This window comes from Lolium perenne, chromosome 3, assembly GCF_019359855.2.
Source record: "Lolium perenne isolate Kyuss_39 chromosome 3, Kyuss_2.0, whole genome shotgun sequence".
In the NCBI taxonomy this organism is placed as follows: Eukaryota; Viridiplantae; Streptophyta; class Magnoliopsida; order Poales; family Poaceae; genus Lolium; species Lolium perenne.
The window spans coordinates 285,638,749-285,663,734 of record NC_067246.2 but is presented as its reverse complement, the minus strand read 5'-3'; the positions used below and the strand labels follow the sequence as shown (position 1 = coordinate 285,663,734).

Below are 24,986 nucleotides of genomic sequence, written 5' to 3'. Positions count from 1 at the left end.
TCTTATGTTCCATGCCACATTATTGATGTTATCTACATGTTTTATGCACACTTTATGTCATATTCGTGCATTTTCTGGAACTAACCTATTAACAAGATGCCGAAGTGCCGATTCTTGTTTTTCTGCTGTTTTTGGTTTCAGAAATCCTAGTAACGAAATATTCTCGGAATTGGACGAAATCAACGCCCAGGGTCCTATTTTGCCACGAAGCTTCCAGAAGACCGAAGAGGAGACGAAGTGGGGCCACGAGGTGGCCACACCCTAGGGCGGTGCGGCCCCCCCTTGGCCGCGCGGCCCTGTGGTGTGGGCCCCTCGTGACGCCTCCTGACCTGCCCTTCCGCCTACTTAAAGCCTCCGTCGCGAAACCCCCAGTACCGAGAGCCACGATACGGAAAACCTTCCAGAGACGCCGCCGCCGCCGATCCCATCTCGGGGGATTCAGGAGATCGCCTCCGGCACCCTGCCGGAGAGGGGAATCATCTCCCGGAGGACTCTACGCCGCCATGGTCGCCTCCGGAGTGATGTGTGAGTAGTCTACCCCTGGACTATGGGTCCATAGCAGTAGCTAGATGGTTGTCTTCTCCCCATTGTGCTTCATTGTCGGATCTTGTGAGCTGCCTAACATGATCAAGATCATCTATCTGTAATTCTATATGTTGCGTTTGTTGGGATCCGATGAATAGAGAATACTTGTTATGTTGATTATCAAAGTTATGTCTATGTGTTGTTTATGATCTTGCATGCTCTCCGTTACTCGTAGATGCTCTGGCCAAGTAGATGCTTGTAACTCCAAGAGGGAGTATTTATGCTCGATAGTGGGTTCATGTCTCCGTGAATGCAGGAAGTGACAGAAATCTCTAAGATTATGGATGTGCTATTGCCACTAGGGATAAAACATTAGTGCTATGTTCGAGGATATAGTCACTGATTACATTACGCGCAATACTTAATGCAATTGTCTGTTGTTAGCAACTTAATACTGGAGGGGGTTCGGATGATAACCTGAAGGTGGACTTTTTAGGCATAGATGCATGCTGGATAGCGGTCTATGTACTTTGTCGTAATGCCCAATTAAATCTCACAATACTCATCATAATATGTATGTGCATGGTCATGCCCTCTTTATTTGTCAATTGCCCAACTGTAATTTGTTCACCCAACATGCTGTTTATCTTATGGGAGAGACACCTCTAGTGAACTGTGGACCCCGGTCCAATTCTCTATACTGAAATACAATCATCGCACATCTGTTTCTCGTTTTCTGCAAACAATCATCTTCCACACAATACGGTTAATCCTTTGTTACAGCAAGCCGGTGAGATTGACAACCTCACTGTTTCGTTGGGGCAAAGTACTTTGGTTGTGTTGTGCAGGTTCCACGTTGGCGCCGGAATCTCTGGTGTTGCGCCGCACTACATCCCGCCGCCATCAACTTTCAACGTGCTTCTTGGCTCCTCCTGGTTCGATAAACCTTGGTTTCTTTCTGAGGGAAAACTTGCTGTTGTGCGCATCATACCTTCCTCTTGGGGTTCCCAACGAACGTGTGAGTTACACGCCATCACACGTCCAAGTCGCAGACTGGATATGTTTTCCTTTGTGGTGGAACTGCGATTTCTTGGAAATCGTCTAAGCAGACTCTCGTGTCAACTTCGACGAACCACTCGGAAATCATGGCACTATATGAAGCATCACGTGAGTGTGTTTGGCTTCGAAGGGTGATCACCCACATCCAGATGACATGTGGGTTGAATACCATCCAAACCCCAACCATTATCTACGAAGATAATGCTGCTTGTGTTACACAAGTCCAGACGGGTTATGTGAAGAGCGGTCTTACAAAGCATATACACCCCAAGTTCTTCTATGCACATGAATTGCAAAAGATAAACGAGGTAAAGGTCTTGCATACTAAGTCGTGTGAGAATCTTGCTGATTTATTCACTAAGTCATTGCCGGCATCTTCTTTCGAGAGATGTGTTCGTGGAATCGGTATGATCAGACTTAGGGAGATGCAAGGTTTAGGGGGAGAATCTTCACAAAATCGTCACTGAAATCTTGATCCCGATGATTGAGTACTTAACTCTGCAGTTAAGTGAATTGTACTCTTTTTCCCCTTAAGTGAGTTTTTATGAAGTTTCTCACATGAGGTTTTTGACGAGGCAATTCGTGCAACATAGCAAAGTATACCATGATCCTTTTCTCCATATTTTTCCCACTGGGTTTTTTCGGAGTTTTGAGACATGGATATACGGATAATACCCAGGGGGAGTGTTGGGAAACTTGGGCCTCCGACGTGGCCCACTTCGGTGGACACGTTTGGCTAAGTCTTCCCCCACGTTTAACGTTAAGTGGGTCTTATCCTTTTATCCCTCTAGGCCTATAAATAGAAGGAGCTCAATCATTGTACGTACCAGACCCCTCCAACAGACGCGTTCTTCTCAGTGTATTTATCGTCCACGAGGGCCTGTTTAACCCTATTTTGATTACCATATATAGCCCAGTGAGGAGCTAAGCAAACGCTGGCAATGGCGGAGCAGCTCGCTGATGCCATCAGGGATCAGGCCGCCCTCTCCCTGCGACTCCTCAGCCACTTCAGCCTCCATCGCGCCGACCAGAACCTCGCCTTCTCTCCCGCGTCCTTCCATACAATCCTCTCCCTCCTCGCCTCCGGCGCCACGGGCGCCCACCGCGACCAGATCGCTTCCTTCCTCGGCCCCGCCGGTGCGGACGCGCACGCAGCCCTCGCCTGCCACATCGCCGCAACCGCAAGCGCAAGTAGCGAAACTGAAGCACCACCCAGCGGCCGCGACGAGGAAGATGAAGATGAGCCAGACTTGAGCCCAGAACTCGTGTACGCGACGGGCATCTGGGTCGACTCCTCGCTCCGCCTAAAACCCTCCTTCGTGGCTGCGGCGGCGTCCACGTACGACGCGGCGGCACGATCCGTCTGCTTCAGCTCAAACCCCGATCACGCCAGATCGGAGATCAATGCCTGGCTAGAGGCCAAGACCGGCGGCCGGTGGAAGGAGCTCCTCCACGAGGGCTCCATCGGCGCCACCACGGCCATCGTCCTCGCCAACGCGCTCTACTTCCGAGCCTACTGGTACGACCCCTTCGAGCAGAACCTCACCGAAGACGGCTACTTCTACGTCTCGCCGGGGCAGGTCGTGCGCACGCCCTTCATGACTGGAGGTGCCCTGCACGCGCACATGTGCATCGGCGTCCACCCAGGATTCAAGGTACTGCGAATGCCCTACGCCGGGCCGTTTTCCATGTGCATCTACCTCCCGGACGACCGCGACGGGCTGCCGCGCCTTCTGGGCGCGCTCGCTGACGATCCAGCGCCGCTCCTCGACGTGCCACAGAGGCGTGTCCCCGTCGGCGAGCTGAGGATCCCAAAGTTCGAGGCGTCGCTGAGGGTGGAGGCATCGGGGATCCTACGGGACCTCGGGCAGGACCTGCCGTTCAGACCGGCTATGGCCGGTGAGTCCTTTTCAGATATGCTGGAACTGGACGACGCGGACGGTTCTTCCATGATGCCGGTGGCCGTGTCGTCCGTCGTGCACCAGTGTTCCGTGCACGTCAACGAGAAAGGTACCGTGGCAGCTGCAGCCACCGTCGTGGAGATGCTAGGGTTTGGCCTGCCGTCAGATCCGGTCGTCGACTTCGTGGCCGATCACCCGTTCCTGTTTATCATCCGGCACGAGGAGGGGGATAACTCCGGGGTTGTTGTTTTTGCCGGCCAAGTCGTTAATCCTCTTTTGGACTAATTGTGCAACGGAAATTGCAACGAGATTGCAGAGAGTTGAATGGGTGGTTTTCAAGAAATCAACTACTCTGAGATACATCAAAATTTACAAAAAAAATTAAGAAAATTTTCATGAAACGGAGGGCGTACTATTTCACATAGAAAAACATCAACCCTTTGGGGCACCCTGGAATTAGTAGCCTGATTTTTACTGATTTCATTCCAATACATAGAACCTATCGTGTACATTAAGATCACACTTGTTGGATGATCTAGAAAGGAATATAATGTTTCTCAAAGGAAAATGAAATAGTCTTACTTTGTGTGATATGAGCCACTCCGTCGGTGTATTTGTAAAGAAAAACACGATATTTTCACATTGCAACCAATAGTTGAAACTTTTGTAGCACAAATGTAAATTCATACATGGCCAACAGAATGAATAATACCCATCAACAAGTATCTAAGCACTGCCAATACAAAAACCATGAACTACCTGCTGTGTGTTTCAGCTAGAAAGTTCAGTTTTTTTGTTGCTAAATGTGCATGCCGCACGTTTCCACAGCAAGTAAGTTTCAATCACAGCCAAAAAGTTTAAATCACAACCACAACTCTTGCAAGAATCATCTTGCAATCCAAGCCATATCCCAAAAATAGAAATGTGATGCCTTGGCTGACCCGCACGACCAAATTATATCACAACCACAACCAGTGAAAGATCTAGATTTTTTTGAAGGCTTGACAGTAGGAAAGACTCCTACTATCTCGTTTATAAAATTTATAAACCAGGGTGTTACATATGTACAAAGGGGTGAGGTTCACCAAAAGATTACAAGTTTTCCGTAAACTCAAAAATGAAGGGGTTGAGATGTTCTCTAGTGCTATGAACTAGAAGAAGAAAGTTTGTCTTGAATCTATGCTTTCAGGAATTCACATCTGGTATGACATAGCTTATTTCTTTCTTTCCAAATGTTCCAGGCCGTCACTATGAAAATTTCCACGAACATTGCTATTACGATTAGTCTGCCAAGCCATACCAAGATCTAACTAGCAAAGTGAACTGAATGGGCAAAGAATGGCATATGCTCAAGTGTTTCCTCAGGTGGGTTGTCTAGACAAGCATAGCCAGAGTTTAGAGTATAATGCCTCCTCTTGAGCATATTCCTTGCGTTTAAACGATCTACGGAATCAACCAACAGAAGAATTTCATCTTAGGTATGCATTTGCATTTCCAAAGCCAAGAGAAAGTGACATGGGGCACAATGTTCTTGAAACAAAATTTGTAGAACTGCTAGAAGTGTATTTGGTGGTGCCCTACGCATAAGTCCAAGTGTCATTTTCCTGGAAAAAGTTAACATGAGCGGTGTTTGCTTGCAATTCTATAAGCTCTACCATTGCTGCAGGGAAAAATGGAAGATGGAATAAATCAGCTAGGCTATTAGAGGAGAGGAAATCTTGGATAGATATGTCCTCATCAAGCACAAATGAGTAAGCTCTAGGGTATGAATCAGTGAAAATACCACTCAACCAGGGGAATCCTTCCAGAATAATGTTGAAGCGCTATTCCCAATATTGCTTGCAGTTTTTCCTCTGAAAATGGGCATGAGTTTCAAATGTTTCTCCACCAAAAAGATCTGCAATTCCTATTGCATGTGGAACCTTACCAACATAATATGAATTCCAAACCAGGGTCACCCAAAGCGTATCCTATCTGTTATAAAATTTGTGGGGGTATTTCAGCAGTAGAACTTGATTTTGGATTTTAAGGTTCACATTCCAAGGCCTCCATTCTTCTTAGGTTACAAACCATGTCCTTGGAAAATGTAAAGGTGAAAAAATGAAAATGAGCCATGCCTTCATTGGAACAAAAGTACAAATTCAAGGTTTGAGGCACACAAGCATGGTGGGATATACCTTGATGTATACATTCTAAGGGGCATTCTCCTCCTTGATGGGAAACTTGTCGCAGGAGAATCATAACATGCTCCACATGACCTTTGCCGCCACCATGGCCAGGGTCCTAACGTCGCGGTCACTATTGTTGCGGAGAAAACAACACTAAGATAATTGCATGGAGAATACTACCAAAAGTACAATATCTTATATCAGGAACCCCACACAGCTTACACGTATCAACATGTAGGAAAAAAGCACACCAAGTTCATTTTAAGGATCATTTAGCAGTGTATGTTTCAAGATTTATAACTTGCTCATGTTCACATCACAAAGGCCCAAGGCCCAAGGCCCAAGGCCCAAGGCCCAAGCCTAGACTTACTAGTTAGTTTGATACCTTTTTTTTTTTGTCAATATCTGGTCTCCATCTCCTCCAAGCTGAAATATATCCCGTGCCTTTCTTTCTTGTTCCTCTCCCGAGTCCTGACCTACCCACCGCGGCCCTACATCCGCCCGCCCCGCCGCGCCGTAGGCCGTTTACCCTCACCGCCGACGCCTCGACACCCTACCCCCGCCTCTCGATCGGCATCGCCGTTTCCGTTCTTCCCCATGTCAACATCGTGTCCCCGTTGTCTCCACTCCGTCCGCGATTTCTGGCCATTGGGTTTTGAGGTACGAACTTCTTTTCATCCAAATCCCACTGACATCAACGATTTCTGGGTGTGAACCCTCGCACACCATCTAGATCCACCCCTGAACATGAGTTTCTGAATGTTCTGATTGTGATTTTTTTTAGACGGGTAATGACAGTAGTTTTCTACTTTTGGTCATCGCAAGGAGCGATAGTGCATTGTATACTTTCCTAACCATCTAACCTGTTGTAAGTTGTTAAAATTGGGAATAATTACAAATTTGTGTCAGATTATTGTGTCCATGTTCTCTGAAATAATTTATGCTTTTGTCAAACAACTCTGATACTCAAACTGTAGGTTGTTTGATCTTTACTAATGTCACATTGTGTACTTTTTCTGTTAGTGCTAACAAAAGTGTAAACCCCCTGTCCTGTGAAGTGTATGTGTGTAAATTTGTCACTACTGTTATTTTCATCAATCTTCCAGTGGTTTTCGTGCTGGGTTGCATCTGGATTGAACAATATACAGATTAGTACTTCAGTTAAACTCTTCAAAACTTTTGAACTTGCATAACCATGATTACACATCGCCTTTTCCAATGGTTGAGCTAGCGCAATCTGGAAGTATCACTGACGCAACATCATGATCTATTGACTCTAATATGTATACCATAGTTGCCTTGTTTCCGGGACGAGGGACAGGAACGAGAGTCGAGGATTATACATCTCTCAAGTGTACGGTTCAATGGGTGGAATACAATCCAGACTATTTGGGGACGATGAACCCGGGACGGTACAATGAATCGAGGTGGATAGGCCACGTCTTGCTATAGACCATGGTAATAGAAGGCCCACTCGTCCTATTGCCTGTCCACATAGCCTGTGTGATTTTCCTAGAAAAAAGCATAGCCCATATCCACCTACCACTCGTTCTCCTTCCTTGAACTAATAATCCAACGAGTAACCTCTGTCCATGCCGCTGCCGCACACTCTTCTCCAATTCTTCCTCGTGGCCATGCCTCAATCTCCATTATTACTAGATGCGCACCGAGCTAGGCTGCTCGCAACCAACCGCTGCCCACCTAAAACATCAAAGAGAAGCCAAATCTCCTCCCGTTGTAGGTCAGGGAGTCAACTATCATCGCCAGACCTTAAGAAACCGGCGCTGCGGGAGACCGTTCCTAGGTCGGCGAGCTACTGACATGGGACATGTTTCCGCGATCGACTCCGTCATTCAGGTCGACTATCCTGGTTCAGGGAACGGGGCACCTTTTCCCGTTTCCGGTTACTAGCTTACTATGATGCATATACGTCATCCAAAAAAAAGTAATTTGAATCAACCGATATGCTCTGTTATTTGCTTACTCAAATGAAACAACAATTTTGCTAAAGGACATGCCCATGCTTGTTGTTTTTGTTTGGCTTTGTTTGTTTCAGAGTTCATCCCAAGATGTTGTTTATAGTTCAGCGGAGAGGGATAGTTCAAGCAGTCAGAACAAATATTATTTAGTCATCAGATGAGAGGGCTAGTTTCAAATTAGTCACTAGATTCTACAGAACTCAGCAAGTTAACAAGTTATGTGACTTAAAAGAGAGATCACAAACCCTCCTGAGCCTCATAACAGCTCCACTAGTGGTTCTTTGTTTTGCCTGTCATCAGATGCTAGAACGCAAGCTTTGAATTTGATAGAATTGTGTACTAAATTATATTTGATAGTTGCCTCTTCTGCTGCAGTAATTTGGCAGTAAAAAATTGCTTAAGGAAATGTTTCAGCTTGCTGTTTTTGGTTGGCTCTATTTGTTTCAGAGTTCATCCGAGTTGTGGTTTGTACATCAGCTGAGAGATAGTTCGAGCAGTCAGAACAAATGTTTTCGTCATGAGATGAGAGGGCTAGCTCCAGAATTCTCACTAGATTCTAGATAATTCGACAAGTTATGTTTAACGCAACTAAAAAGGGAGATCACTACCCTCCCTGGCCTCATAATAGCTCCACTAGTGGTTCTTTGTTTTGCCTGTCATCAGATACTACAACACAAGCCTTGAATTTGATAGAATTTCTTGCTTATACTGAAATATATTTCTGATAGTTCCCCCTTCTTTTGCAGTAATTGGCAATTTCAGCTGTACCATAATCATGAGTCTAGCTTGTCTAGTATGCCATGGCATGAGCAGCCCCTCAAACTCTTTCAGAAGCTATTCAGCCTCAAGCTCAGAGGGGGAAAGCAGGTGTGGAGCTGCTGTTGCCTGCATATCGCGGCAAATTTTGGCTACGGGATCTACTAACCGCGTGGGAACGTCAAAGGTGACCCCTGCAATGGCTACTGGACAAGGCAACGACGGTGCTCCTCGCCTTCAACGGAGCCGTGCAGTTTCAAGGGATCTTGTTAGAGACTGGAACTTCGACGAGATAGTTGTTGGGAACTAGGGTAGGGTGCCAGCAGTTCTTCCCAGGCTGGACATGGGACTATTATCTGGCAGTTTGTACATTTTCTAGTATACATCTGGATATCTATGTAGCATATCAGTACACGTTCAATCGATCAGCAAATTATATATTAAGAGCATGGGTTACTTATAGAGACAACACCTGGCATGTTATATATAGTCACGAATCTTACATATGAATGAGGCGTTGAGTTTCTTTTAATATCTTTAGATGTCAATTGGTGTCATATCAGTTATCAAGTGAACAAACTCCCCACTTGTTTTATATTGTGTTGTAGCCTATTGATGCATTGATGTCAAGTGTCCATCCATGAGTGCCATGAGGAATCCAGGTGTATATGGGTTTTAGTTTAATCATACATGTATTCAATTGATAAGCAAATTATTCAGAGTATTGGTTACTTAGACAGTACATATAGTTGCAAGTTTTTCTAGTTACTTCCTCCGATCCATAAACTTAATTATGTATCGGAGGGAGTACATCAGGTTTTTCAGGGTTTTTTTTTTCTGGCTGTGGCTGTTAACACAGATGAATACGTTGAGTTTTTTAATATCTTCAGATGAAAACGTGTGCCATATGTAGCCTTTTGATGTGTTTATGAATCAGGCGTATGGTTCAGTTTATTTTATTTCTAGCGTGTTGTATCAGCGTTGTGTGTTTCTTCTGTATGTGTTACTAGCCCAGCTAAATACTACCCTGGCCGAGGATCGGTTAATGTGTTGATGCACTGCCGGTGTTCTTTTCATCCAAATGTGAAGTTGAACATTTGCTGTGAGCTGAAATTTATAAATGTGAAGTTGAACATTTGTTGTAAGCTGAAATTTATTTGCAGAGTGGAAAATCCCCACTACACGGGCACAGTTTGACTTCTTTATTAGAAATATCAACATGGATTTTACATTTGCATACAGTTACATGTAACCAATCTATAACAATGCATATACGAATAAGATCAAGTCTGTCGGAACAATGCCACCATCTCTTTTCTTTCTCCAAAATGTTGCAGAGCACCGAGTTCTTCGGACTACCATTTCTCCCTTCGCTTCCTCCGCCTCCTCCCAACATCAGGCTCTCAGCTGTGCCAAACCCAGAGACAAATACGCTGTGAGGTTAAAAGCAGATTCCACAGGAAACATGTGGAATTTCGACGCAGAATCAATCAAAAAGGCCTGCTAGCAAAGGACTGAACCCGACTGTTATTGCCTTCTGTCTCATATGGTGATCTCCATCTTGGTTATTGATCAAGACTATGTCCGGGTATTGATTGCACAGTTGCGCTACACGAAGGTGCCACCACAGATGAAAAAAAAAAGGTGTATATATATATACCTTGCATATGAGCTATTTCAAATCTATAGGGAAGTTCGTTACCATTATTGATGACCACAACATAAAAGTACACTTAAGGAACATGCATGGGCCAAAATGGCTCCCTGAATAGAGGGAGAACTAGGCCAGCATCATAACATCACACACAATGACCGACAAAGCAATTGTCGCCGACAGTGACGACCTTCATCAGCTTTCTCCACTAGGCTGCCCAAAGCTACATGACCCTGGTCCCGAGGGCAGGAAAGAGAACGGATCCTCGGAGATGTCGAATCCAGGGCGAGTGAAGTCATCGAGCGCGCCGAAGCACGGATCAAAGTTCAATGGCGAGAAATAGCCACGCGTATCTTCAGCAACTTTCATGTCGAGATTCTGGATACCGTCGGATGTGCTCCCAGGGAAGTTATACCCTGCGCTCCCTACCATGTCATCCATCACAGCCTCGCTACCCTGAGGCTGCTCCGAAGCTCCTGTTGCTTTGATATCATCCATGTGAAGAGCAGGTGTGTGGCCTTGGAAAAGCGCAACATGCCCAAACAGCTTGTCCTTTCTTGAGAAGGTCGTTCCGCATGAGCAGAGCCACTTGTCGCGCCCGCAGTGCTTCTCGTGAGTCTTCAAGTCTGCAATGACCGAGAACTTCTTGGTGTTGCATCGGCTGCAGGTATAGCTCTTGTCGCAGTGGCTTCTCTTGTAGTGGTTCTTCACACACAAGATTGTCTTGAGAGGCTGGAACTTCCTGTGCTCTTTGTTCCGCTTGCAACCGACAAATGGGCAAGAGTACCTTGTAACTGGTGTATGATCCAAGCCAGAATCTCTCATGGGTTTAGCAAGAGCTGCAGGAGTCTTGTACTCGTCTCCATGGCCCCTCATGTGCATCCGTAGGTTAGCATCTCTCTTGAAACCCTTGCCACATATCACACAGAAATGAGTGTGTGGTGCTAAAATCTCCTCTTTCTCCAATTGCAAGACCACGTAAGAACCAGGGGGGAGATTCTCTGCCTCACCACCATCATCGCTCTCCTTCACATCATGGTCTTCCATTGGAATAGGTTCAGACCCTTCCCCGCCACAAGGATTTGGGCATTTGATCAGATCATCCTTCTCATCATGAGTTGTAGTAATGGTACTCATCAGCTCTTCGTAATCAGAGGTCTTGGTCATGTCAGGAACTGTCACCTCCCTGTTTGTGCTTGGCCGCTGATTCCCAACTGAGCCAAAGCCCATGGGAGAACCATAAGTGTTGAGTTGCCTGACCGCTGGATTGCTGCTAAGGAGAGGGCTCTTCATGGAAGGAAGCATAGAGCCAGCTGTTGAGATAAGCTGAATTATGATGGAAGTGAGATCAGCAGTGACGAGCTGCTGCTTTGCTGCAAGCTCGCAAGAACCACCAACAACTGGGCTCCCTAGATTACTCATGGACTGCACAATATCTTTAACCTGCTTGATCTTCTGCTCAAGGAAGGTTAGGTTGCTCAGAATTGCCTGAGGATCCCAATCTGATATAGGAGTGTTCAGTGAAGGATCCGATTCAAACGGATTGCCCACTTTAGCTCCACTGTCATCAGGAACACAAAAACTGGAAGACTGAGGAGCAAAGAATGGAGGACAGCTAGGGATTGATTGGCCAGGTCTTGCAAAATAAGACAGGTCCATGGAATTGTAACGGACACCCTGTTGGCCAGGGTCAGTATTCCTTGATGCCTCACTTGCCATGGATGATGAAGCTTTCATGGAAATTTCCGAACTTCTTCTCATGCCACTTTTCCTTTAGATCCACCAGAGCTCAAATTCTACTTCAGTCTGCCCTTTCTTCTATCTCATAGAACGATCACACCCAAACCAGAAATTGATATATAGGAAAATCCTCAAATCCTGCAGGAAAAAATTCATTAGAACAAGAAACTGAACAAGGAAGCAACTACCAAACTAGACATGTCATAGTTGGAAAGAAAGATTGGTATTGTCCCTTCTTTTTTATGGGATGAAACCATGACAATAGTCTACTAAAGGAACAGAGCTTTATAGTTCAAAAGGGTAAAAATCAGAAAGAACAAGCAAGCAAACAAGAAGACTATTACAATTGCAGAAGATACAAGAATCCTGCCTTCTTCCACATATGACACACAACAAAAAGCCACAGCCTTTAACAAGAAATTTACATCAAGCAGTGGAGAAGATAAAAGGAATTCATCTACGCAAGCAAGGGAGAGAGAGAGGGATATGCACAGGGGAAGAGAAGAATAGATGAATACGTGCACGTAAAAACTCAGTTGACTAGTCAGAGCAATAATCATCACGTCATCCTTTTCAATCATTTCACCTAACTTGATATGCTGCTGCTAACGAATTCCCCTTGATTGCAGCAAAATACGTTCGGCAAACAGTCACATGAAACAGATCTGCAAACAGAGGGCTAGTGGCGGATCCAGATGCTAGCCAGTGGATGGAAACAAGCTCATACCTCAAAAAAGCAATGGCCGAAGGTCGCGGACGGGGTGGAGACAGGGAGCCGGGACGAGAAAGAACGGGAACGGCGATGGCGGCGAGGCGCGTGAGAGGAGTAGGGGCCGGGGGAGGCGGCGGAGGCGGCGGGATTGAGGCGTCGCCGGTGACGCGGTGGCAGACTATAAAGCACAGAAAGAGGCGAAAGAGGAAAGAATTGTACGGGGCGGCGGAGAGGAGTCTATAGGGAAGAGTAGAGTAGTAGACATGGAGAGGTGGGGACGTGGAGTTTGACTATGGACGACAAATATTAATTTTAAACAAAATCAGATTGTTTTCCTCAGTGTCGAATTTGCTTTTAGAAAAAAAAACTTCAAATCTGTTTATCAGCGTCGGGTCCAAATTCATGATCTATTCGTTCCACATTTTTTGGCCATGGTAAGAGATAGTTTTGAGGGCCGATGTCGAGCCGAAACCCTTGGAACTAGTGATGAATATTAGGGTTAGCAATGTTAAAATGCCTTTTTGAAACCCTTGCCCAAACACGATAGAAGATACGTTAGCGGAAGACTAATCTGCATACCGTGGAGGGAAGGGGGTGCAAGTAGCGGAACCAAAGGGGTTTTCCCGGAACTCTGCCCTTCCAGCCCTAGATGTAGGGCAAGGACCATGATGGTTTTTTTTTTTGTCTTTACTTTTATTAGTTGGACGTACTTATTCTCCTTCAAAATATTTGGAAAGTTGGTGAAAATGTGTAAGCACAAAGAGTTAATAGAATTTTATTTTGTTGTATTGACAGTGATTTGTTAAAATGGAGGATATTTGGACCGCATAGACTTTTTCCCCCCCCCCCCCCCCCCCCCCTTTTTTTTTGGTTGCTGTAGTTTGTGGTTGTCATGTACCAAATATTTTCAATCGATGTCGCACTCATGTTTGCGTTTCATCCTTTTTTTGGTTCTTGGCTGTCTTCCCACATCTAATGTATGCATTCATACCCATTTCCATATCCGACGAGATGATAAAACAAATATGGTAAAATATTATTGCCCATTTATCGCTTTGTTCCACGGAAGCACTCCAACTTGTGCAATGGATACTAAGATAAAGTGTCCTTTCTTCAAAAGATTTACATGCATAGAGTTCAGAAGAATATTATTATATGAATTATTTGATTTACATAATATGTACATAGATTTTTCGGTAAAGGAATTTACATATAAATAAAGTTGTTAGACCAACAATTTCCAACATAAACACGAAGAATAAAATAAATTTGGCTTTGCATTGACTTGATGTCCTTTCTTAAGGAGCGATAGATGGATCTTTATGCCCGAGGACTTTGTACAGGATTCTCCACCAAGGAGGACGTAAGATCGCGCAACAATCTAAAGCTTGGGTCTTCATCTTTGTGCTCATGCTCCTCCCCAACTCAGCTCATTTTGTGCAGGCTAGTTCTTGTTAATCTATTTTTTCATGCTTAAGGTGTTTTTTTTTCTTGCGAGGAAGAACAAGTGATATTAATCCAGAACCCTTACAGTCCACCAGATAAAGCAAAAATACAAACAAGTCCTGAAGGATAACGAAGACGACACGGACGAAGAAGCTGTGCCGCTGGCGCGCCGCCGCCGCTCCTCCTTTGCAACCTTGGATTGGACGGAGTCCCATGGCGTGCGGGAAGTCAACGAACCTCGAACCCGAAGGGCCTCCACCTTGCATCGCCGCCATCGTCTTCAATCAGGATCGCATCACCTGCAGCTTCCATACCTTCAAACTCCGGAGCCGCCGCAGTCGATCTCCGGCACAGGAGCTAGGTGCACGGCACCTCCACCGCGATGCGAGCACCGGGAAGGAGGCACAGACGTGGTGGGGATCCGCAGAACACCACCACCGGAGAAGATCTCCGCCACCACAAACCACCTAATCGACTGCGCCATCCTCTCCCCAGCGCCGCCGACAGGACACCCACTCACACCTAGCTATGAACATACGAGATCCGTGGTTCCCCCGCCCTCCCGCCGCCGGAGCGGCCGACGGAGGGGGAGGGAACCGGCGAATTGCCGTCGGCGAGCTGGAGCGAACGAGAAGGGGGGGAAATCGCCTCTCCTACTGTAGCGGGGGAGAGAGCCGAGCCAAGGTTCTCCTGTGCTTCAGCAGTCCAACAAGTAGACAACTTGTCTTTCGGAATTCCACGATTTCTCAAGCCTATTGGGGTTAGAGTCCTTTCGCACGTGGAATTTTTTTAAAGATTTTTTATTACATTTTATGGAAAACATGTTATTGTTTTCGGTAAAATTTAAAAGATTTCACCCTTTTTACGGTGCGAATTCAAATATCTTTGGATGCAAGTTCCGGTAGCGTTCAACATAACATTTGTGCAATGCTGCAAGCAAATCACGCCCGAGAAACCAAAGGCCGAGAGGTAGCGAGCGGTGCGGATCAATGCTATCCGACGGGACCGCACACAAGCGACGCGAGAGAAGAAGCACGCGAGCCACACTCCATTTGACATCATCGCTGAGGTCAGTCGCGGCACATGGGACAGAAACACAAGAGGAAAAAATCACACCCACTACGCAGAGCGGAGGCCCGTGGGCCAGCCTCTGTTTGCTGCAGTCTAAATCACCGTGGGACACCCCCTGCTTAGAGTGGAGTGATCATCAACTCGACGCAGTCGTCTTGCCAAACTCGGTTCACGGTGCAGCCTGGTGCTGCATTTTGGCTTGCACTCCACAGCTTGTTCAGCTACTACAAAAAAAAATATTTTATCGTCCAGTAGAGCTGGAAACTTGGAACTTCCATCACGCATTCACGGATCGTGGTTGACAATCGTATTTGTTTAGGTACTCTTCAGAAATCAGCGCATGCAGCGAGAGCAGAAATGGCTCACGCAAAGACGGCGAATCACCATTCACCAGGTGAGCAATAAACTAACACAAGTCAAAATGGCTTGCGTGGGCACAGACAAAACAGATTAGTCATATTCCCAGCAAGATGCAAGTATATCTCCCAACAAAAATCAAATCGGAATCGTGAGTCATATAGCCGACGGAAACAATATCTTATCGGCATGAAAAGGGAGGGAATATGTGTGCCAGGCCAAGAATGAAAGAAGCAGCAGCCGCGCACGCGTGCAAGGCCAGGAATCAAAGCAGAAAGAAAGGCAAGTTTTTTCTTTTCCTTTTTCTTTGGCACAAGGAAGAAAGGGGGAGTTGAAAGAGATACATGCCACTAGTCACTGCACCGAAATCGTGCACATCACACTATTCAAGCCAATCGGCACCGAAAATGAGCTGTTGGGACTTGGGACCAAGAACATAGCCACATGAAGGGACACATCATGCCACACAACTGTCCCAGTGTCCCTTCGCTTTAACTGGTTGACAATGCTACCATCACTTGTTAGAAAAATAGCTTATGTTACTGTAAGATAACTTGGATTAAAAATATATCAAAAATCCCCCACCACACACTATCCCAAAGAGGAAATAAACAAGACAAACTTGACCTTTTCTCTTCCATGGCAATACAGATGCAGGTAGCATGGATAACATAGAATGCACAAACAACGAATTAGTGGCAGGACAATCTAGCATCTTATATCAGCATAATTGCTTGAACAAATGTAGGCGAAGGAAGGTGTACATATTCTTTCTTTCTTTCTTTGTGAAAGAAAAATATATTATTTTTTCTGGCCTTTTGCACCAAGGCGTACATATATGACTGGAGACCTAGAGTGAAATCAAATGTCTGTACAGACCATGATGCAAATGGAATGAATATGCCTGAGCTGACCGGCAGTACACTTATTTTCATTACTATTTGGCAGAAAAAGGATTCCTGAACTTTTTCCTGAACACGATGAAAGCTAGGGAGCCAAGGAGCGGCCAAGATGTTACAAAAGATATGTACGCGAGCAGCCAGACTGACCTCCCTTGGTAACGAGTTAGTCGGTTTATGGATCTCTTTACCGGAGCAATGGCATCATGGATCTTATTAGCCTTCTCTCCTTGCTGTTTTGCAGATCCTGCTGGGCTTTGGGCATGCACTGCATCTACCTGTATGCCGCTTTTGATCTCAGCTTCTGTGGCGCCTTCGTTCTGTTGCGTAGCATTCACCCCATTATTCAGTTTTAACTCATTGACGATCTGGCTACAAGGTGGGCCGTCATTGACGGGGCAATCATCTGTCGCTGGAGCTATCATTCCATCTCCCAGAAAATTGACATATGGGCTCTTATCAATGGACGACTCCAACGAAGAATGCAAAACATGATCTTCTGTCTGCATACAATTATGACATGATAAAACATCTAACAACCATGCCAGGATTTTAAGTTCCCAAAGAAAGATATTTTTATCCTTGAAACATGACATAGAGACCGCACCTTTTGTCGATGCATGTAAGAGCTCTCATGCAGAGCAGAGAGGAACTCGGACACAGCTCTGACCCACCTACAAAATTATCAATAGATGATATAGACATGCAAAAATAAAATATAATCCATAACATATATAGATTAGATATCAGATTGAGTATAGTCGACATACCATAGTCTTCCAGCAGTTAGTCCTTCAAAAAATGCAAGGTGGCCACCATTTGGTGTAGTTGCCAAAATGATTTTCTTGTTCGCTCTACATCAACAGAGATGCTTCTGATGAATGAATACATAAAAAGCGGATATTGAGGAGAACGACTTCTACAAGGCAAAAAATTACCTGCATTCGTCCCAAGGAATTGCCTCTCTTGTGCAAAGGGGATCATCCAAAGCACTGACACAAAGCAAGGGAACTGACACGGTACCGACGTAACTAGCACTACTGCACCGTCGGTAGTAAGTATCCACAGTCTGAGACATAAAAAATCAATATGTGTGTGATGAGGTTATCACATTATTCAATAGCATTAGCTAATATCTGCCACACCAGCAGTTCTGAATCTTATCATTTATTACAGAGCGGTGGGCATGCCATGAAAGCAACAGTAACAGTACGAGATCCTCATCTGATTGATGATGGAATCAGCAAAGGTTAGGCATGGTGCCAAGCAGGTACCTCATATTTTGCAACAATGCAAGTGGCATGGTGGTCAAATTCCCGGATAGAGCGTGACTGGCAAAATAGAAATAAAAGAACATAAGAATGCATATTAATAGCCATGAAGAGCCACTCTACTAATTCTCTCATTTATAAGTAGAGAAGTAAATAGTCAGACTCGTTGCAGTTTGAATTTAATGTTTTTCTTTACAACGAAAATTATGTACCAAATTATAAATGGCAGTGCATCTCAACAAGTAGGTATTCTAGCTCCATAAAATGAAAGCGACTAGTTTTACTGAAAGGTTGGCTGAACATAAATCTCATAAACTTATTCGGTGTTAGGATGTTGTTTTTTGCATAAGAGCGAGCCGAACCTTTTTAATACCTTCCCAGTTTGCAAGTCGAGCCAAAACAGGTTGATGTCTGCAAAAGAGGAAAATGAAAGGCATATAAAGAAAAGATCATCCTGCTGAAGAGTCATCATGTTATTCAATTGCATAGTTGATTGCTACAAGCTACAACTTGTAGTGTCATAGTGAGACCAGAGCAGATGTGAAGGATAAACAAAAGATACCACTTGCACCCAGTGGCTCGGGCAACCAAAATGTGGAAACACAGTGCATTACACTAGCATAAACCAAGCTAAAGTACACATCAGAGGTCATTGGATAATAGAAATATCAAATATGTCATACTAGTCTGCAGAATGCTGTACAAAATATAGTTTTTTCTTGCGCATCGCTATCAACCATTACATTTACAAGATACAGCCATGTATGACAAAGCTGTCAAAGAATTAAAACTACAAAAGCAATGGCATTGCTGAACTAAGGTTGCATACCCGTGATCTAGCTTCTATTCCCAAGTGGGAATTCAATTTATTTGAAAGAGCAACTAAAATTAGGTTCAGAATAGACAAGTAATAGGGATCTAAAAGGAAGAGCATATGGCACCAAAGTTAACAGAAAAAACGATAATAATAACCTAAAAGTTGTAGATTCCATAGAAAGAGCCGTGTACCAATGCTTAGTGAAGGATCGATACTTACAACTTTGCGTAGCCCTTTAGCCCAAATGAAAGGGCTCTGTCATAAATCCGCTGCACCAGCTTACGGGAAATAAACCGATCACCCACCTGGAAAGTCGAAGTTAAATGGCAAATCACAATGATGTTAAAGGGCTAGTTTGGCACTCCACTGTATAAACAACTGTACAAACTTGTAGAAAAGAGAAACCTTTCTTTTGTTAGTATGGCTCAAAAGAGAAGGTTGGGAATTGGTTAATGTATCTATATATAGTAAAGCAAAACAAGTTCCAGAAGTTCCCTCAATGCCAAACTAACCCTAAGTTACCACCAAATTAAAACATCGGAGAGGTTGCTCTTAGGTTCTGTAAGCAATGACTTCTCAATTCTTCATTCATGGCAAAGGCATTTGGAAAGATTGGTCAAACTAAGTTCAAAATGATTGAGATACAAGTTGCTACAAATTTCTACCTAAAACAAGCATGCAAGTAAATTGGATATGCAGTTATAAGTATATGTATTGTAGCGAATTAGGTGCAGTAACTAACCACCAGATCCCATGGATTGCAAATAGATGCAGCACCAGCCACAGGAGTATTCTCACCTTCTTCTCCAAGATACTTGACCTGGGAAAATATGTGAATCCAATATACCTGTTAGTACATCAATAATGATGGATCGAAGATCCAGTGACATACTTTAGCATTGATTTTAATTTTATTGTGGGTTGCATAGGTGGGTGGCGGATTTAGGGATTTCAAGAAAGAGTAGCATGGGAGTTGGTGCACATAAGAGCAGAAATCTACATCACTGAATGACAATCTGACAAGGAGAGAGTCAAACGATCAATCATCAAAAGTGGATGCATGCATGAAAATACAACCCGAACAACACACTAACACGGATTCAAAAGCAAGATCAAAGGAGCCGGGGGTAACAGACTGCTGCAAGCCTGCAAACATATTATATTTGTAACCAATGTTACAGGGTTCTTGGCAAGAAAAAGAATGTGAGAATTTCTTTTCTTTAAAACAAATTCATTGGTTTGTGTCTTTAAAAAGGCTAACTAAGTACTCCCTCCGTTCTTTTTTAATTGACTCGAATTTAGTACAAGTTTGTACTAAATCTGAGTCAATTAAAAAGGAACGGAGGGAGTACATAGTATTACTTTTCTTAGAAATAATACATAGTTTAACATCATATGTGCTGGCTTTGGAGAATGGCTGGCTTCAGACACTTTCCTGCACAACCTGGTTGATTCTGGTTTCTGGCGCACTACACATAGGAGACATAATTTTAAAACTATATCAAACCTAAATACTAAGGTTGCCCAAGTACAGGATGCATTGAGTGAGAAACTGCTACCACCGTTAGATCAGGACATTGTTATGCCAATTTCTAGAGCACGTGCCCAGTGGTGTTGGTATATAACTGACCAACTAGCAGTAGCACTAGTGAATAGACAATTGTAGTAGCAGAAAATAACAGGCAAGTTTAGATTTAAGATAAGTTACCAGGATATTGGCACCTATGCTTGTGCCAACACAGAATATCGGAGCCTCTGGATACTTGTGATGGAGATAATTAATAATTTCTCGGACATCGTCTGTCCATCCACCATTGTACAAGCAATCTGACTGCCAGGGGAACAAACAATATGTTGAGTGATTGTTACTGACCAAATCAATTCATTCATTGCCCATTAAATTTCTTTTTTACAGTATGAGTTTCGAATTCAGTAGGTTCTACGATCATTTTATGGTAATCAGATTTATGGCTCAGGTACCACCGTACCAGATATAAATCTTGTTGATAAATTATACATGAGGAATAAACTCCACACAGCACTCATGGATTAATAATTGTGCAGCAAAGTTTTAAGTGCACATGGAGAACAGAGAGTAAAATTCTAATAATTGAAATTTCAGATTGGGTAACTTACTGTGATGGACACACCACCAAGACCCCTGTGGTTGCTTACGACAACATTCCACCCTTTTCTCGCCATAGAATGTACCAGGTGTTTTACATACTGCAATAGAGAACTACATCTTTAGAAGGATTAATAAAGGTAATACGTTATCGAACCGTGAACCCAATAGCTCTTCAAATATGCTACACATATAGACTAACATCCAAAACAGGTAGGGACTAACCGCAGAATCAGAATCACTAGTTAATCCAGGGACCACAACTACAAGGGGTGTTGAAGCATCTTGAGAAATGACCCCATCTGCATCTGCCACATGGCTAAAATGGTCAGACATCACCATATATGATGTACGATATTACAGTTCTACAGTCTATGAGGAGGCCCATACCCTCCAAATCAGAGGCCAAAAACCAGTCCAAAGCAATGGTTCCACCATCACGAACTGTATACAACTGCCTGCAGTACAGAGGATGTACGTTAACAGAGAAGTAAGAAAAGTGTTTTTTGTGCTCCTCCAAAAGAAATAAGCATAGACCATGAATAAAACGAATTGAGGTACTGATCTGAACACTTCACTGGTAACAACACACACAAAATCAACCTCTAACTATTCATCTTTTTTTTTCCTTTTTCTTTCTTATGCGCAAGGTCTAAACTTAACTATCAACACATAAATTTCCCTACAAAATCAGGTGTGGCTACTGACACATCCATAATTAATTCCAGAAAATTAAATAAGAAGGTAAACATATGCCCATAAACTCTTTTAGAGGTCATTGGTAACACAACTAACAACACATGAAAAATGAACCTCTTACTACTTTTTTTTTTGTTTTTCTTTCCCACACGCAGGGTCTAAACTTAACAATCAACCCATAAATTTCCCTACAAACACAGGTGTGACTACTGACACATCCAGAATTAATTCCAGAAAATTAAATAAGAAGGTAAACGTATGCCCATAAACTCTTTTAGAGGTCATTGGTAACACAACTAACACATGAAAAATCAACCTCCTACTATTCGTCTTCATTTCCCTTTTTCTTTCCCACACGCAAGGTCTAAACTTAATTATCAGCCCATAATAAATTTCCCTACAAACACAGGTGTGACTACTGACACACCCAGAATTAATTTCAGAAAAACAACAAGACGCCCATAAACTCTTTTAGAGGTCATTGGTAACACAACTAACAACACATGAAAATCAATCTCTTACTATTCATCTTTTTTCCCTTTTCTTTCCCACACGCAAGGTCTAAACTTAACTATCAGCCCATAAATTTCCCTACAAACACAGGTGTGGCTACTGACACATCCATAATTAATTCCAGAAAAACAACAAGAAGATAAAAGTATGCCCATAAACTCTTTTAGAGATCATTGGTAACACAACTAACAACACATGAAAAATGAACTTCTTACTATTTTTATTCTTTTTCTTTCCCACACGCAGGGTCTAAACTTAACTATCAGCCCATAAATTTCCCTACAAACACAGGTGTGGCTACTGACACATCCATAATTAATTCCAGAAAAACAACAAGAAGATAAAAGTATGCCCATAAACTCTTTTAGAGATCATTGGTAACACAACTAGCAACACATGAAAAATGAACTTCTTACTATTTTTATTCTTTTTCTTTCCCACACGCAGGGTCTGAACTTAACAATCAACCCATAAATTTCCCTACAAACACAGGTGTGACTACTGCACATCCAGAATTAATTTCAGAAAATCAACAAGAAGATAAAAGTATGCCCATAAACTCTTTTAGAGGTCATTCAAGCTGATTGAGACATATATTTTCACACATTCGATAATTCCAACATAAATGCTGATTTCATTGTTGCTTTTTGGGAACACATGATGAAGAGCAACAGAAACAGTCTAGCAGAATTTACTCACGGCCCACTTAAATCACATAAGTAAACTGTTTTTGGTTCATAGAACCGGCACATACAGTCCAGTGTGTACTGGAGTTTATGACATATAAATAAAGTAGCAGAATAACTTGCGCTGTACCCGCTTGAACTTGTCGCAAAACTGAATTGGTGAAAGGATCTAGTCTAACCTGTTGTACGTGAATGAAGGCGGTCTCCCGATTCCCAGGAACAATGTCTGCAAATGCGGGCTGGCAAGCCAGGGCGTCACCAGGTACCTGCATCATCACAGAATTAATCCACACTCCAACCATAACACGACGCATATATAATTATATATATACGTATAATCCATCCTAGTTCCAGTTCAATCACAATGTGATCCCAAGTAAGGACAGGAATCATAGAAAAATCACGGCGCAACGCACCAATGATGTCAGGCCGAGAGAGTACTGAGACAGTAGGAGTAACAAGTATGACGAGTTGATGACGCGACCAGATGGAGCCGCCGTACGTACCTGCCGTGGAGGGAGCGGCACTTGGAGGCGACGCAGTGGTAGATCTCGGAAGCGGGGTGGAAGACGAGATCGACGCGGCCGCCGCGGAAGCCGCGGAGGAGGTCGCCGAGGACGTGGAGCTCCAGGAACCGGTACCCGATGACCGACAGGACGGCGAGGGCCGCGAGGGCGTAGTGCTCCGCGGGCACCAGCGCCGCCGCGCGGAGGAACAGCTCGCCGGCCGACTCGCCGCCGGCGACGGTGGGCGCCGACATGGCGGGGGACCGGGGCTGCTAGGGCTCGGGTGCGGCGCGGAGGCGGGGAGGAGCCTGCCCTAGCCGCCGCGCGCCGTGTCGCGCTGGCTCGCTCAGCCGGCCTTCGATCGCGTCGCGTCGCGCGTGGCAGCGGTGGACACCGGAGGGAGAGAGGAAGGGAGTGGGTATATATGAATTCGTTGGAGCGGCAGTCTCGAGGAGCACGCGATTGTCACGGCGGCAAGGACAACCGCTGAACTGCCCCAACCACCGCGATGCTGAGCACGGCGGTGCCGGAGAAATCGAGAGGTTCCTGCACCAAATCCAGAATGTAGCTAGGCTCTTGCGGCCATTACTGAGGATTCATTGCTAGTCGCACGTCAGTTCGAGAAACGAAAATGGACAGGAATCCAGATTGTTTATTTCGTGGCGTCCCAGTTAACACTGCGCAGTGCAGGTATACTGCTCCCTCAGCTCCATTTTATACTCGGTTTAGTTCCCACTTGCACGAAATCGTCGCCTACTCTTCCCCTCTACCAATAAGTGTACTTCTAATCTTTGTACTATATAAATTATTTTTTAGAAAATTTGATCAAATGTATAGAAAAGAGTGACATCATATATATCGCTAAATTGGTATATAAATTATGAAATTATGAATTTGAAGTACAATGTAGTGATAATATTACTTTAGTGTTATATTTATTTATTTGTCTATAAAATTGATCAATTTCTTTTAAATTGCACTTAGGAGTATTATGCTAGCCCTTTGACTAGATACAGTGGATCTCTAATAAATCCGCGATGACCTCAGACCATTGATTCCTTCTAATCTTCCTCATGTGAATGTGTTTGTCTAGCGTAGCCTATTAAATATCCACTGTTATTTGTTGCATGCGAAAGGCATCATGCTAAGTGTATAGAGAAAGAAAATAAACGGGAACTACAAAACACACACTAAAAAAAGCATCATGATGATATCACCGTATTTTAAAACTGATTTTCAGATATGCAAAAGTTACGTAGCTGATTCCCAATCTGTATTGATCGTCGGCTTCGTATCGACGAGAGCATTCAAAGCTAGACCACCCTGAGTATACCTTTTTCATACATTTTTTCTTACCAGCACGATAATATATAAGTTTTCAACCCTTTTACAACAAGTTATCATGTGGCAACTTCAGTACCAATACCATAGCAACATTATAGTTTTTTGGTGGGAACTGTGAAGCCTAAGAAAGGCATGAAAAATAACTAGCATGGTTCTACTTTTGTAATCTCGTCGAGACTAAGCTGAGAGTAAGAGCAGAGCGTAAATTGGATTTCATGGTTCTAGAGTTTAAACATTTCAAAAATTCGGATTTGCAAAGGTAATGATGATGTCATCTTAGTTCCTAGCGCATGCATGCTAACTCCTATTTTTTGTTGCACCTTAGGAATATGGCACTAATGTGCTCGTTCTATTGACGTCCATAAACACACTAGAATTTCCCGCCAAAAAGTAGCCATGCAACAGAATAATACATGATTGTTTTACAAGGATAAACTTTGAAGATATCCGAAAAATTCTTTATGGTTCAATTTGTTCCTAGTTATTTGGGACAAATATAAAAGTAATATCCTATAAAATGGACAACTAGAGTATAAACAATCACAATTGCTACACTAAAGAATAGAATAGTGTTATATTTGTATATATGGAAAACTATAACAATAATTTTAAGCATCCTGCATATGCAATGGATTAGTATATTTTGTTATTTTGTGGTATACTGCTGAAGTGTAATTATGTTGATCTTATTTTTACAACATGTAGAAAATTAACTAAAGAAAGAGAAAATTTGTGCTAAACAAGAAAATGGACAGTTG

General features: G+C 43.7%; 4 protein-coding genes across 5 annotated transcripts; 2 read left to right on the top strand and 2 right to left on the bottom strand.

Moving 5' to 3' along the window:
• Nucleotides 1-2,432: 2,432 nt before the first annotated feature.
• Nucleotides 2,433-4,122, top strand: LOC127338658 (serpin-Z1-like). Its single transcript, XM_051364690.2, has one exon. It carries the CDS (start codon nt 2,526-2,528, stop codon nt 3,768-3,770), a length of 1,245 nt encoding a protein of 414 aa, XP_051220650.1. The 5' UTR covers nt 2,433-2,525; the 3' UTR covers nt 3,771-4,122.
• A 1,948-nt stretch (nt 4,123-6,070) lies between these two features.
• On the top strand, nt 6,071-8,922 carry LOC127344227 (uncharacterized). The gene is made up of 2 exons (XM_051370447.2): nt 6,071-6,313; nt 8,379-8,922. The coding sequence occupies exon 2, from the start codon at nt 8,408-8,410 to the stop codon at nt 8,696-8,698; it is 291 nt and encodes a 96-aa protein (XP_051226407.1). The 5' UTR covers nt 6,071-6,313; nt 8,379-8,407; the 3' UTR covers nt 8,699-8,922.
• A 1,150-nt stretch (nt 8,923-10,072) lies between these two features.
• Nucleotides 10,073-12,742, bottom strand: LOC127344228 (zinc finger protein STOP1 homolog). The gene is made up of 2 exons (XM_051370448.2): nt 12,510-12,742; nt 10,073-11,920 (listed from the first exon to the last, which is right to left on the bottom strand). The coding sequence occupies exon 2, from the start codon at nt 11,801-11,803 to the stop codon at nt 10,238-10,240; it is 1,566 nt and encodes a 521-aa protein (XP_051226408.1). The 5' UTR covers nt 11,804-11,920; nt 12,510-12,742; the 3' UTR covers nt 10,073-10,237.
• Nucleotides 12,743-16,064: 3,322 nt separating this feature from the next.
• On the bottom strand, nt 16,065-23,582 carry LOC127344229 (embryogenesis-associated protein EMB8). 2 transcript variants are annotated; one of them, XM_051370449.2, is made up of 14 exons: nt 22,885-23,582; nt 22,558-22,644; nt 20,871-20,938; nt 20,706-20,788; nt 20,492-20,581; nt 20,064-20,186; nt 19,098-19,175; nt 18,575-18,660; nt 17,901-17,949; nt 17,542-17,598; nt 17,206-17,336; nt 17,038-17,121; nt 16,875-16,941; nt 16,065-16,770 (listed from the first exon to the last, which is right to left on the bottom strand). In XM_051370449.2, exons 1-14 carry the CDS (start codon nt 23,136-23,138, stop codon nt 16,306-16,308), a joined length of 1,722 nt encoding a protein of 573 aa, XP_051226409.1. In that variant the 5' UTR covers nt 23,139-23,582; the 3' UTR covers nt 16,065-16,305. The 2 variants fall into 2 exon arrangements, with proteins under 2 accessions (XP_051226409.1, XP_051226410.1); XM_051370450.2 differs by having other exon boundaries at nt 20,706-20,782.
• Between the last annotated feature and the right edge of the window lie 1,404 nt (nt 23,583-24,986).